The 15,078-nt window shown below is 43.6% G+C and overlaps 1 protein-coding gene across 2 annotated transcripts in view; it reads left to right on the top strand.

Annotated features, from left to right (window-relative positions):
• Window positions 1–13,632: 13,632 nt before the first annotated feature.
• The window catches only part of mycn (MYCN proto-oncogene, bHLH transcription factor), a 6,622-nt gene continuing 5,176 nt past the window's right edge, over window positions 13,633–15,078 (top strand). For both annotated transcript variants that reach the window (XM_084083338.1, XM_084083337.1), the window contains exons 1-2: window positions 13,633–13,751; window positions 14,264–14,984. In XM_084083338.1, coding sequence (XP_083939464.1) covers window positions 14,288–14,984 — 697 coding nt within the window. In that variant the 5' untranslated portion in view covers window positions 13,633–13,751; window positions 14,264–14,287. The remainder of the gene's footprint in view (window positions 13,752–14,263; window positions 14,985–15,078) is intronic.

Here is a 15,078-nt window from a genome sequence, read left to right as displayed (position 1 = left end):
CTTCCATGTCTACCCTTGTTTGCCTCTACCTGTGTTGTCTCTCCTCCCTGATTATTTGTTAACCCTACCCACCTGTGTCCTGTTTGCCCCACCCTATCCTGTGTTGATTGTGTTTCAATTCACCTGTGTCTAGCTGGTTCCCTGTCTATATTGTACAGTACACAGTGTTTGTCAGTTGATAAAACCTGTGTTAAGTGTGTTTGTGTTTGTCTGTGAGACTTTAGACCTGCCTTTGTTTGCCTGTTTTTGGAAACTCTGTTTACTTTAATAAATACTTATATTTATTTTTTAACCATGTCTGCATTTGGGTCCAACTCAACACTCACCCTGACAGTTACAGAAAATAGGAGGTGTGGCATAAGCGTGTAAAGAGTGCCTCACACTCCATGCCAGAGACTTTGCAGCTCTGCTTCCATAGACTTGTGTAGCCAGACATTCAGAGATCTGGTGACATCTAAATTCAGTGAATGGCCTAAAACAGAGTGGAAACTTCACAGAATCAATGCAAAGACGTTGATATTCAACGGCAATCCTTGATATTATGACGGTATCAGGATTGGCCTTCAAAGCAGTTTGCGTATGTTTGTTACTGGAGGTTTTCTCCGTTAGCCCATTCATTGGATTTAGATGTCACCAGACATATCAGTAGACAGAGATATTTGAACATCTGGCTATGCTTTTTGATTGATTGAATATTTGATTAGGCAAAAATGTAAAACAGCACAGTTACATTTAAAATACTTTGTCTAACAGGTCCATTCATGAAAGTCCTTGCGGTCTTGTTTCCAATGAGGGCCATGGTATTTCATTCATAGACATATATAGTGGCAGAGACTACTGCTTCCATGCAGTATTGGGGCGTCTATCGTGGTGCAATTACGCAATGACAACAGTGGTGAATCTCTCTAACCAATCAGTAGTCTGCCTTGTCCACACGTCACCTTTTGATATTGCCTCAGCTCGCTAGAAACCTTGATGGAGGTTTCCATCAAACCACTTCCTGTCAACACAAACAATTCGCTGCTAATTTATGGAACCGGTTTCCTCCTCTTCAACCCCATTGCAAATGACTTCTGTTTTCTTGATTTATTTGAATGAGGTCCGACTTGTTCTTCTTTTATCTGCTCTATACTTCATTTCCCACTTCCTCTCTCTCTCACCCCCCTAATTCTCATAGGTCATACCAAAACATTTCCAGTTACTTTTGTCCACTGGAAAACCAAAAAAGGCGAATCGAGTGGAGCCGGTATCACCCTGACCCTGTGGGCAAGCTCCATATTTACTGCTTCTACCAGGTGCACATACCTGCACAGATACACAAGTGTACGCTCAACTCTCTCTCTCTCTCTCTCACACACACCCCATACAAGAAATTTAGGTCAGTTTCGAGAGTTGTCACATTATGATAGCAGAAATTATGAGGGGAACCTGGCGTCCTGAATACCACAAGAGGGGTCCAGTGGAGGGGGAAGAAATCACTCATCACACAGACAAACAGCTGATAGGCGAAGCCGCAATGATGGCCGTTTTACTGCACGGCCAACTTCCTGTTTAGGCGAGGGTTCAGCCAATCACCAGTGATAGCATTCAAACAGTGCCAACAACACCAACACCACTTCCTGTCAACACAAACGATTTGCTGATAATTTATGGAGCCGGTTTCCTCCTCTTCAACCCCATTGCAAATTACTGCTCTAATTTTGTTTTGTTGATTTATTTGAATGAGGTCCGACTTGTTCTTCTTTTATCTCCTCTATACTTCACTTCCCACTTTCTCTCTCTCTCTCTCTCTCACCCCCCTGATTCTCATAAGTCATGCTAATCAGATCGGAGTGGTGTTGGCAGGACAGAGCATGTTTGCAGGAAGTTAAACGTTCGGTTTTCTTTCTCTAAACTGCACATTGATGATGTCAGGGGTGATATATCGACCAGGAGGCTGGGAACCCAACCCTCACACAGGAATGTGTTTTAGAGAGCCACCAGCGTGCGCGCACACTCACACACACACACACACACACACACACACACACACACACACACACACACACGCACACGCACACGCACACGCACACGCACACACAGACATGCACACGAACGCACACACGCACACGCACTCATACACTTCAACTCGCCGGAGGTGTTGAAATGCTTGTAAGTCTTGAAATGCCAGTTGCGACGCAGTGCTCTCCTTTTTCACGCGGCACACAGCACACGAGACAAGAGAGCTGACAAATGGATGCGTTGAAACATATTAACCATCTCCCTTTGTGGCCAGACAAACATTTAGTCCGACTAATGACCCCCTGAGGATCAAAACAAATGCAGGGAGATAAAGAAAGAGAGGAGGGGGGGGGGGGCTCTAAAAAGAGCCCATTGACCTCCAGGAAAGGCTATGCAGGGTTCAGGAGGGCTTGTAAGATATTGTCTGTGTGTGCATGTGTGTGAGTGAATAGATGAATGCGTGAGGGAGATAGTGTGTGTATTTGTTAATATGTGTGCTTGTGTGCGTGTGCGTGTGCGTGTGCGTGTGCGTGTGCGTGTGCGTGTGCGTGTGCGTGTGCGTGTGCGTGTGGGTGCAGGTGTGCGTGGGTGCATTTATGAAGAGAAAACATAGAGAGGGACAGGGTGTGAGAATGGAATACCTGTGGCTACGCGTGTGGGTAGTTGACAAACAGGGCTCAAATACTTTTCATGCGCGCTGTGGGAAAGTTTACAAGAAACAAACAAAAGAGTAGCCTTATCGCAACGTCTATCAGTGTTCATCACAAAGGAAACGAGTCACTTAATGTGTCCCTATCTCTCTCTCCTTTCCTCTCCTCTCCTCTCCTCACGCCCACATTGCCCTGTTATCTCCCTTTTTTTTCAGCCCCGGAAATGTTATCAGTGCCAAAGGGGCCGTTATCGCTCTTCGTTATCAAAACGTACTAACAGCTGCACAAACCCGTCAGGGGAGGTCAACTGCACACTCATAAAAGTGATGTGTCATCTTCATAACGTATGTTGCGTGTTTCGTTTTGGGATAGTAAACTTATGGCCAACAAAGAGCACAATGTGTCCCTGTTGGACAATGATTGCTGCACCCTCAGGGCCAGGATTCAATTATTCACACATGCATACATATAACAATAATCACAATTAAAAGAAAAAGAAGGACAGATAGACATCCATACGTATATGCAGGTGGAGGTACTGTAGATAGATTGTAGGTGGATGTAGGTAGATAGGTTTTTAATCATTCCCGCATGCGTTTGCTCATTAGAATGAAGTCTGTTTAACAGCCACCGGTGTGGCTGTCTCAGTGAGTGACCCCTACAGCATCATCAGTCAAAAGGGGCTTCCTTCCCCTGATTCACGACCCCACAAACTCACCAAAAGCCTCCATTTTTTACAAACAGCAACAATAGCCCTGTAAAGCTGTCAGGCAGCGCTGAATTTACGCGCAACACTATAAACAGTCGGTCTAAATGTTTCTCCCAGAGAGCGAGTCGGGAGACGAGTGTTGTGAATGGGGAGGGAGTGCGTGTTTCATAGTGACGCGGCCTCTAACAAAATATTACTGGCCGACTTTCAGGAACTTTCTACTTGCATAGTCAAAGAGGGCGATCATTTCAACTGGATCGTATGGCCGGTGACTCAGTGCTAATCCATCAGCAATATTGATTTCCAGTTGATTGCCAAGCTTCCTAATGATGTTCACCTTCAGGGCCAAGCTCATTGATTCCGGTCACGGCTTGATCCATAACTTGTAATGTGATCCATGCGACAGGAGCGACGCACAATTACCTCCCGTTTTACGCCCTAATGGGAATAGGTGCGGGTTACACAGCTGATCAATTCAATGAATAAATAAATACGAGTCAATAACATGGACTGCTGCAGATAAATCTTTTAGTTTTGCGCGTGATGGATCACATCGATGTTTGGACGGATCGTTGAAAAAATAAATGTGTGTGCTCGAAACCAAACATTATTACAAGAAGCTCACTCATTGTCAAAGTGAATATAGTCACGTTATCACAGCAGTGGCTCTCAAAGTGGGGTCCGGGGACCCCCAGGGGTCCTTGGGGGGGTACCAGGGGGTCCCCAGCAAAATGTGTTAATATAGCATCACAATCATTTTAACCACTTTAACCATATTTTATACTTTGGCTATTCACATTTTTTTTTAATATTGAAAATGTTTGGAAGATTTTGAATACTATTCATAATTCTTTTACATAAATCTTCTCTTCTGGGGGTCCCTGGCAGAAAACATTTTCTGCCATTAGTACTGCATATCAATTTGGAGGGCCTTGAGATGAAAAGGTTTGAGAACCACTGTTCTAGAGCGTTTCCTTTCAGCAGAGGATGAGGAAAACTTCAACATGCATATCGCTTTCCATGTCTGAGGAAGGGCCCACATACAAAGAATGCCTGGCTGCCAATGTGCGTGAAATCTCCTGGTGCATTCTTCTTCACCTGGCCCAGTGATGGGGAACCGCACTTCTTCTAGTTAACGTGTGTCTCTTCCTTAATGGCATACAGTATACCTCCCGCACTTCAGCACTCCACAGGGGGCTGCAAGTTCCTGCAACTATCGATTATTTTCTAAGCGATTATTCTATGGATAACTTTTTAGATTAATCGAATAACCATTTAAGCATTATTTGATACTTTGTTGCACAATGGTGTTAAAGTTGTGAAAAAACTGATCTAATGCAACGCGTTGTGTGCTTGTAGATCTGCTATTTTTGAACATTTATGAAACTTTTTACCTATAATGACTTGCCAAAAATACGATTATAAGTCAATAGTTGTTGTTCAAATATCGATACCTTTTATAGTTGATTAAACTGATTAGTAGGATTAACTGCCATACTCCATACCCTCATATCCTGGCTGGCTCCCACACTGTGACATGTGACACGTTTCTTGATACTCTAAAACTGCGGCCCTGGATGAAATATGTGCAGCTTAATCAGCACTCGTGCCAAAAAGGACTCATGTACCTGTGATTTATTCTGTTAACTCGCTGTAACTGTAAAGAAGCGGTGCCAAGCTCAACAAATCTCTGGAGGAATATGCTGTCACATCCGTTACAGCAAACACAAAAATGCATTTTTCACTCTGAAAACAGGGGGTGTCTCCCTGTATGGGAAGTTTATATAGCCTGTGAATCATCTGATGTGCGGCTTTGATTGAACTGATAGACCCGTAAGCAAACTTAATCCGCAGCCAGGTATGGTTTGAAAGCAAGATGTGACAAGACGGAACACATTTCCTTCACAGAGGCACACTTTTGGCACTCCAAAGACCCAAAATGAAAAGTTCTGAAAGGCCAAAATACTTCCTTGTCAAGTTTACTCTTCCCAAAATAAACTTGATGGGAAAATGGCATCCAAAAATAAACTACATGGGAAAGCGACATTCTTTTGTGAACATGAGATTTGTCATATATATTTCCGTATTCCTAGCTGATCATACAATAAGCAGTGAGAAATGTGTTGTTACTGTGTAATAGCACCATTAAGATTTGTACAAATTCCTGAGAGCCTTGTTGCGACTCGTTCCTGCTTTTTCTTTACAAGGTACTGTGTGTCCTCTTGCAAAATCTTGATGAAGTCATTTCTGGCAGCAATATAAAATATCCTGAATCATTGTCTACAGCTCTTGCACCGACAGACTATATATAGTATTATGTGCATGATGCTGAATTAATCAAAATGCCATAAACCGTGGTCCCCGCTGCAGTTACTACCAATTACTTTAGGATCTGCTGAAACCTTATCACAAATCATATCAAAGAAGTTTAACAGGACTGGATCCTCAAATATCATTATGGTCCTCTCTGCTACTATCTAGGTCAATTGCCGTATTTTATTTTTTATTTTTACTTGCTTGGGGTTTTGTTTTATATGTACATATTGTAAATAGTTTCATTGTATTGGTGTTTCCTGTGCCATGGGTGTTGTAGTCATTAGGTCTAGGACTACAATTCCCTTGATGTTGAGTATGGCCTCTGTAGTACTCTACATTTGGGACTACACTTCCCTTGATGTATATCTAGTCACTGGAATGTTGGACACAGGTGTCTTGCATCAAGTGACACTGCTCGAACCCTTATGTACTGCTGCATTCAAGAAGGTCACACGATCGGAAAGCTTGCATTAAAACTCATATATCTGCACAGTGTTTTGAGTGTGCGGGGGGGACACAGAGAGAACATGCTTGGGGTATAAAAGTTGTGCCACATAAAAAAAAAGAGTAAACTATCTGGCAAAATAAAAGTGTAGTAATTCTTCACTAAATAGTCTCGAAATATTTGTGTTGTCCCCTGTGGCATGTCCTGCCCCTCTGCTACTCCAAACGTGAAACAAACACAAATTTTAACTTTGATTTATGTTCTTTGTGAACAACACTAATTGGTCGTGGACACATTCTCTCTGAGAGAAGATACAAGCCCATGGTGAGTGTGTGGTCATACAGTAGATGACGTTGTGAGGTTTTGGAGCCATGCATGTTGAGTTCATTTCATTATATATTTGAACATTTATTTCAAAGTTAAATATTATTTTGGGGGGAAAAATGAATGTATATTTACTTTTGACATTTGCAAAGGTAATGTTTATTTTCATGAAGCAGGTGAGACTCCTATCTCATTAGGCTAATAGCCGTCACCTGCTGCCCCTGGTGGAAAGGAAATGAGGCATGTTTATTATAGGAGTAGCCTACTATGGAGGGTCAATGGTATAACCTTTGACCCTATGTTTATTTTTATTTTAACTTATTTGTCACAGTGTCATAGTAGTATTAGTTGAGCCACTATACTATAAGAATAAAGTAGAATGCAAATAAAGAACCAGACTGCTGTGACGTTTTATATAGAATGCAAGGAAATGTGTGAATGAGGAAGTTTAAAGTATTTGTTTTATGTATTTGACCCATCTTCAAGGAATAGTTCACCGGGTGTCTGGTCTGGTCTCCTACCGTTGCGGTGGACAACCTGGTGAACTATCCCTTTAACTATGAGGATCAGTGGGCAGGGGGTGCCCGGTGACTTGCCCCAGCTCTAAGGCCTGTACCTTTTGTCAAGGCCATGCACTGGCAAGGGGATGTCTGATTCAGCTGAAGAGCGCACAATTACATCCAACCAAAGGTGGAAACCATCGGTCCACAGTCAGTTAAATCCAATTAATGAAGGATGAATAACCTTTTTGTAAAGAGAGAATCGTGCAACCTTCATTAATTCGATTTTTTTTAGAGGAGCATATCTCTAACATGCATGTGTTGTGTGAGGAAGCCGGAACACCCAAAGGATACACGAGCACACAGTAAAGTCCTGAGCTAATCCACTTCTTGTATGAATATGTAGGAAATGTGCAACCTAGAACGTTATGCCCTTTATACCTGGACAGTGGGTATTGTATTTAAAAGAAACACCACTACAGGTGGTTTTATCGTCTTTTTAATGATGATGATGCATGTGCTCAGCTAGCGTGACACAGCCATCTCACTTACAAGCTCAATTAAAGGTACGTCGCATGACTGCATCCCTCCCTGCCTACCTGACCTGAATATGCCATTTGATGCCATCCGCTGCGCTGTGGGAAAACGGCACGGCGAGGCACAAGGAAAGAAAATGGATTGAAGTAGCAGATTGAAGAGTACTGTACTTTAAGCACAATTTTGAGGTATTTTTGATTTTACCGGAGTATTTCCATTTCTTTTTACTTTTACTTGTATCTCAGAGGCAAATATTATACTTTTACTCCCCTACAATTATTTGAAAACTTTAGTTACTAGTTACTTTGTAGATTTAGATTATTATTATTATTATTACAAAACATACATTAGCTCAGCTAATGCAGATCTACAGCAGAGCTTGTAGATCTGCTATTTTCAAAAGATTTCTATACATTTTAAAACATGACATTCTGCATAATGAGTACTTTCTACTTTTGGTACTTTAAGTACATTTTGATGCCAATACTTTTGTACTTTTACTCAAGTACATTTGTAATTCCAGACTTCTACTTGTAACAGAGTGTTTCTACATTGCAGTATTGATGCTTTTTACCTAAGTAAGAAATGTGAGTACTTCTTCCACCACTGCTTTAGGGATGAGATGCTTGGTTTACTTTGGGCTGAGGGGAGGGCCCGGGGCAAGGGGTGGTTATGGAGGTTGTCCTGTGTTGAGATGGAGGGTTTTGGGGGAAGAGAAATCTAATGGTGTGGATCGGGGACAAACAGAGCCTCTTGTTGGAATCTGGTTTGTTTGAGAGGAGATGCCACTGTGGAATATGACGGCGGACGTGATTAAAAAAGAACAGACCTTAATGCCTTTCACAGACCCAAGGAAAATGTTACTCTTCAGCATTAGGAGGTCTTCAAGATCACCAAGGTCATGTTGTAGTTTGACATTTGGGCTTGAGGCTTGATATAAGGGCTTGATATAAGGGCTCTCCTGAGATTTTAACTGTGGTGAAATGATCTTGCTTAGTGTTAAAGCCATGCAAGGCACTAAGATACATGTAAACCCTTGAAAATGTGCTTGTGCGATATAAGGCCAGACCAATATATCGGTCGGGCAGTATTGGGAATTATGCAGCTGAGCCGGTGTGTCCTGATCTTTAACCACTTTCAAAACCGCATCCCTAATTTGGGCACGTCATTATTGGTGAAAAGCTTTCAATTATTTTCTGAAAATAGCAGATCCTCAAGCTCACAAACCATCATAACGCATCTCAATGCGTTAAACAAGACATAGTGAGCTTGTAGATTGGCTGTTTGTTTTTTTACATTGTTAAATAGGGTCTTTTTTTTCCTTACAAAATATCGGTCTAAAAACATTGGTTATGGGTGTTCTAGGTAGGACTCCAAAATCAGGATAGTCATCGGACCCAAAACTCAGGCATTGGTCGGGCTCTAGTGCGATCAAATACAACTGGGTGACACAGATACTTTGCAGTACAAATATTGTGCAGAGAGTGTAAGACGTGAATCTAACAAATATTGAAATCATTCATTCATTCATTTCCGGATGCACTACTGTACATGACTGGACTGTCAACTCTGAGGCCCTTACAGGAAGGGACAGACTGTTCTTCCTAAGGAAGTGCAACAGGCTGCTGCAGATGCTCTGCTGGCATGTAGTAGCTTGTGTCCTCTTCTTCACCATGGTGTTTTTGGGGGTTGACAAACTGAACAATATTGACACAACAAACTGAACAAGCCGGTGAGGAAGGCTAACTCCATAGTTGGAATTAAAGGTGGTTACGACATTGGTTCTCAAAGTGGGGGGTCCATGGGGGGGTTACAGGGGGTCCCCAGCCAAAGTAGTTGATATAGCATCACAATCATTTTAACCACTTTGTCTATTTATGTTGGCTATTCAAAAATAGCAGATCTACAAGCTCACAGCGCGTCACTTTGTGCCGCGCAGCAAGCTTGTGCATCTGCTATTTTCGAATATCGAAAATGTTTGGAACATTTTGAAACATTTTGATAATTCTTTTGTAACATAAATCTTCTCTTCTGGGGGTCCCTGCCAAAATCTTTTCAGATGGGGGTCCGCGGCCAAATACATATCAATTTGGGGGTCCCTTGGCACGAACAAATTTGAGAACCACTGGGTTACGAAGGGGAGAACAAAGAGGAAGCTGAAGCTCTAAGATAAACTAGTCCCCAATATGAGACCTTAAACCTGTACTGTCTGTTCTGTTCTTTGGTATTTACTGACTTGTCTGTTGTGTTCTTAGGGATGACTAAATTGTCTGTTATATTCTTTAGGGATTACTGACTGGCACATTTGCACATGGACTACTGGGATGTACACTAAAGAAGACAGAGGCCCATTGCCTGTAAAAGGATAACTGTTAACAGATTGGTACATACATCCATTCATTTATACATTGGTGATAGATATATTCATGCATATATTCACTAGTGATAGTCAAATAGACTAGTACATTTATACATGGTGACATAGATACATACATAGATGTCTATTGTCCAATGTCAAACTGACCTTCACAAAAAGATGCTCCCTGCATTGTTCCAGAGCATCACTGGCTGAAACCTGAACCTCACACTGGGAATTGCTTTGCTTTTACCATGTATACTGTAAATATATACATGAGCAGCGATGGTACTCATGCATCAAGCCTGCCCAATATGGTGGCAGGTACACTGTCTTTTTATGCATAACTTCAACCCACGCAGTGGGGGCTAGAGGAAAGGTCTGTGTCATCCAAGGTGTCCCAACAGCCACTGAATATTTGCCGTGCCAGGGGTGACGGTATACGGTGATGAAGTGACTGCGTGCTTGTTTATGTATTCATACGAGTCCTCTGTTTCCCTGAATGTTTGTGATGGAAACAAGACTCGGCATCAACAACCAATGCCCCCCATCCCCACACACACTGCCACCTTCTCACAGAGACATCCTTCTGTTTATTGGACATGGTTTATTGATGCCGTGCGTGCGTGCATGCTTGGTCTCTGACCTGGCATGGTCTGTCTCTGTGTGTCACTGCGGTGGATCTCGCCCTCTCTCGCTCAACACACTTGTTTTTCCCTCTATATACACTGGGGTGACTTATGAATCTTTTATCAAAACTGGCCCAATTGCTTAACCATCCATGTTCCGGGCCCAGGGGCTGAGCGGAGGGAGGGGGGAGCATTCCTCCATTGTCATTAAAACAACAGCCACGGACGGTAGTGTTATTCCAACTCTGATGACCCCCACCCACCACCCCCATCATTCAGTTATTTGTTTTTGTGCGTGAGTCTATTTTGTATCACCGATGCCATCATTCACCGATATAAATCACACAGGTATTTCTTTCATGGGTGAAATCTGGCCGGTAGCACGAATATTTAATACAGAGAAAGCTGCAATTAAGATATTTCACTACCAGTAGGCTAGAGAGAGAGAGAGAGAGAGAGAGAGAGAGAGAGAGAGAGAGAGAGAGAGAGAGAGAGAGAGAGAGAGAGAGAGAGAGAGAGAGAGAGAGAGAAAACTAGAGAGAAACTACAGCTCATGCACTCATGTTCACTGGTTTGGGTTAAAGGCGAAAACAGCCTAACGCAATAACAACGCAATAAAATCAGCTAGTGGTTTGGATCAGATGGATGGATGAGTTAGCCCCCTCGTAGAGACTTCTGAAGTGCGTCTACCCCCTCATGCGCACAACCTCACCCCACCCAAATGCACTTGCACTCCCTGTCATGCCAAGGCAGACCACAGGAGAAGATGCCCATTATCTTCTCATTCATCTATCCCTCGTTTCCGTGCGGCTGCTTAGTCCATCCATATGAATCAAGCTTCGGGTCCTAGACTAGAGAACACGCTTCCTGTCCGCCTGTTGTAGCCTACATACGCACATGGGACGACAATAACAACAATAACAACAACGTCTCCACTTGTTCTCACTCCCACTCTCTCTGTCCTGTTTCACAGAGGAAGCTGAGGCTACTAGGCTACCAGGGGGTCAGACTCAGTCAGAGCAGCATAACAGTAGTTTGAACAAACACGATGAGACTATGGGGAGTTGTGAGTCCAAAACCGTCTCAATTCCTGGGAGCAAACTGCCCTGCAGTCCCAGGAAACTCCCTGCCATTCCCTCTCTGTCGACGGCGCACAGCTGCAAATTCTCACTTTTCTCTCTCGGTCCTTTTTTACTTTGCAACCGCCTCCCTTGTTTTAGACGGAGGTCTCAAATAGAATTGTTTTGGGGCATTTAACCACTTCAACCCCATATGGGTAACCGGAGTCCCTCAGGGCTCAATACTAGTACCTTTTCTGTTTTCTGTTATTGTGGGGAAAGCTTTCGCTGAAAATAGCCGATCGACAAGCTCGCAAAGCATGTTGTGAGCTTGTCGATCTGCTATTTTCAGCGAAAGCTTTCCCCACAATAAGGATTCTGAGGTTTAAGTGGTTAAACACAACCTATGTATGCAGGCTCTTTTGGAATATTGTAACAACTTCCTATAGCTCCTGGGGAATTGAACATTTTGGGTTATTATCTTTCATTAAGGACTTTGACGCGGTTGGTATAGGCTACAGTACTCTCAACTGGGAATAGTTTAGTGAACATTTTTCTCTGAATAAGTCGATATCAAGGTCTGTGTGTGTGCCTGTGCCAGAGCGCTGCCAGTGCGCATAATTACAGATGCGCATTCCGCCCAACCTGTCATTAGGAAAGGGAATGGGAATGACTCAAGGCTACAACCACCCAGCGTTGCCAGATTGTGTGAGAGAAATAAGGAACTAGGTCTAGGAAAACAAGCCCAAAAGAAGCGACTAACAGGGCCACCTGAGCGCTCTAATCCATTAGCTGTTTGAAAATAGCCGATCTACAAACTCTCAACGCGGCACAATGCGACACGTTGTGAGCTTGTAGATCTGCTATTTTCAAAGAAATATTATTTATTTAGGCTATTTAGGAATTTTCTCAAATCCACAAAATCTTGTATGGGGGTCTCTGACACAAACTATTTTCATAAGGTTGGGTCAGGCGGCCTGCACTCAATTGGGTCCGCCCAAATAAGCAACTACATTTTAGAAACAAGCCCAAATAACCACAACTAACCAATATTTACAAGCAACTTAACAGAAAAACAAGCCCAACTTCGCTTATAATAAGCGGACATGGCAACACTGTACAACCACCGCTTGTGGTTACGTAACATGCTCTCCTATCCCTGAGACACACAGCTGTACACTAAACAAAGGCAGCGCGTCGAGTCTCATCATAACGCCGGCCATTGTCTTTTGAAGCACGTCTATAACTGCATTAGTGTGGTAATTGAACAGACGAAATAAATAAAATCATAGTCATTGTAATGTAACATCGACGGATTGATCGAATTTCCCACTCGCCCGAGAGAGACAGTGCCCTTTATCGTCTCCGCCAGGCCGAAAGGCATAATGATGCGCGTCTGCTGCCCTGTTGTTCTAGTTGTGACCACCGGAGGGCGCAGAGAGCCCAAGTCTTTCATTGTGTGGGATGCTGGTGGATAGGGTACCTAGTCTATGCCCTCAGACAATAGAGAAAACGATATCATAAGAGCTCAATGGGAAAGAAGAGTAGGGAGAGGCTTTGGGGGCTGAGTAGCCTATATGTGTACAGGAATACTAGTGCACTAGTTGGTGTTTCTATTTAATGATAAAGCATTAGCATTGAACTGTTTTCATTTTGATGCCTAATTGTGATGCGGTGTCTTCTGATCTTTAAAAAAAATCAATCAAAATGTTAAAAAAACATTTGATATTAATGATGTTTTTCACAGAGGTCATTGGATTCAATTCAATTCAATTCAATTCAATTCAATTCAATTCAATTCAATTCAATTCAATTCAATTCAACCCAATCATCTCTCATAGAACATATCCAAAACATCACCAAGGGATAAAAAACATCAACATCAGTGTGTGCGTGTGTGTGTGTGTGTGGGGGGGGGGGGTGCACTCCACAGTATATCTCTTTTCACCTTGAAAGTAGAGAGAGGAAGGCTCCCAGCCAGTCTGTCTGTCTAGCGCGCTCTCTCTGCATCGAACCCGACAGCCCCGCCCCCTCCAGCCTGGTGGGCGGAGCCCTCGGTGTCCGCCACACATTTGAGTGTATAACTCTGCAGCCCAGGCACAATGTGTGTCAGAGGACTGTCTGTGTGCCTAAAGTAGATGAGTGCTTCAAACCTATACTGTCTATTGCTGACTTAACTGAGAGATAACAAAATCTGGTTCACACCTCATCCCAAGTCAGGACAAGGTGAGCATCATATTTTTTCCCCCGATCAATTAATTGTTATTGGCTTGTATTTATGCTATTTACACAAAGCACAGATTATTATTTTTGCATAGAATGCCATTCAAGGATTTATTTAGATTTTTCTTTTTGTAAACATGCTTTTGTTGACTATGTAAATCTTATAGTAGCCTGAGTTCTGCGCTAATACATGCGCACTTATCTTACAGTGGAAGAGCGAGCCAGGGTTGCATTTAGGCACAATTGTTCTTTGAGATTTTTAATGACTTTGAACAGGAGTGAGTGTGGAATTCACCGGAGTAGACTGATCATCTGTGTGTGGGCTCTGAAAAGCCTAGGATCAAGACGACCAGAGATGTATTTGAGTCTGTATCGAGTCTGACTTAAAGTCCTTCCAAGACTATGCTTTGAGGACGTAGGCTATAGTTTTCAGGTGTGATAGATAATAAAAGCGTTTATGGGAAAATGCAATGCATGAGAGTTTACTCAAGTGTCTTCTATTGTTTCTTTTGCAGGCTTTCCGCTTGTGGGAGGATACAATGCCGGCGATTATAAGCAAAAATTCCGATTTGGAGTTCGCCTCCTTACAACCATGTTTCTACCCGGACGATCAGGATGACTTCTACTTCTGTGGTCCCGACTCCGCGCCACCGGGGGAGGACATCTGGAAGAAATTCGAGCTGCTGCCCACTCCGCCCCTCAGCCCGAGCCGAGCCGCCCTGCCGGGGGATCAAGCCGCCGCACCGGGGGACGCCGGTGGTGTTGGGGGTCCCATGAGCTTTGGATTATTAGGCGACCCTCCTCTGGACTGGGCATCGGAGCTCTTGCTCCTGCCCGAGGACGATATTTGGGGGGCGTCCGACGACCTGGACCTTTTCGGCGGAGCCTCCGCTTTGGATAGTAGTAGTAACCCCACCACCAACAACATCATCATCCAGGACTGTATGTGGAGCGGCTTCTCCGCCCGGGAGAAGCTGCAGCGCGTGGTCACTGAGAAGCTGGGCAGAGCCATTTCCACGGCGGCCGGAGGAGTTAGTAGCAGCAGTAACGCGGAGGTCAAGATGCCATCATCAGAGTTGAGCCGATCGGTGTCAGAGTGTGTAGATCCCGCGATCGTGTTCCCCTTCCCTGTCAACAAGAGGACCGCTAGCAGAGACTCTCTGTCTGGGACCGTAGCCTCCACCTCCTCCTCCTCCTCCTCCACAGCCCACAGTAGCACAGCTCCCAGTGACTCTGGTGAGTAGTAGACCAGTAGGAGCGTCAAGAAAGCCCTTTGTTACCGTTTTCTTATGTGTGTTGTTACAATGTTTACATTTTTTTTCCAAAATGA

The sequence above is a fragment of the Gymnoscopelus microlampas genome (genome assembly GCF_963454915.1).
Source record: "Gymnoscopelus microlampas genome assembly, chromosome: 16".
Taxonomy (NCBI): Eukaryota; Metazoa; Chordata; class Actinopteri; order Myctophiformes; family Myctophidae; genus Gymnoscopelus; species Gymnoscopelus microlampas.
This window is presented reverse-complemented; position numbering and strand designations above follow the sequence as displayed.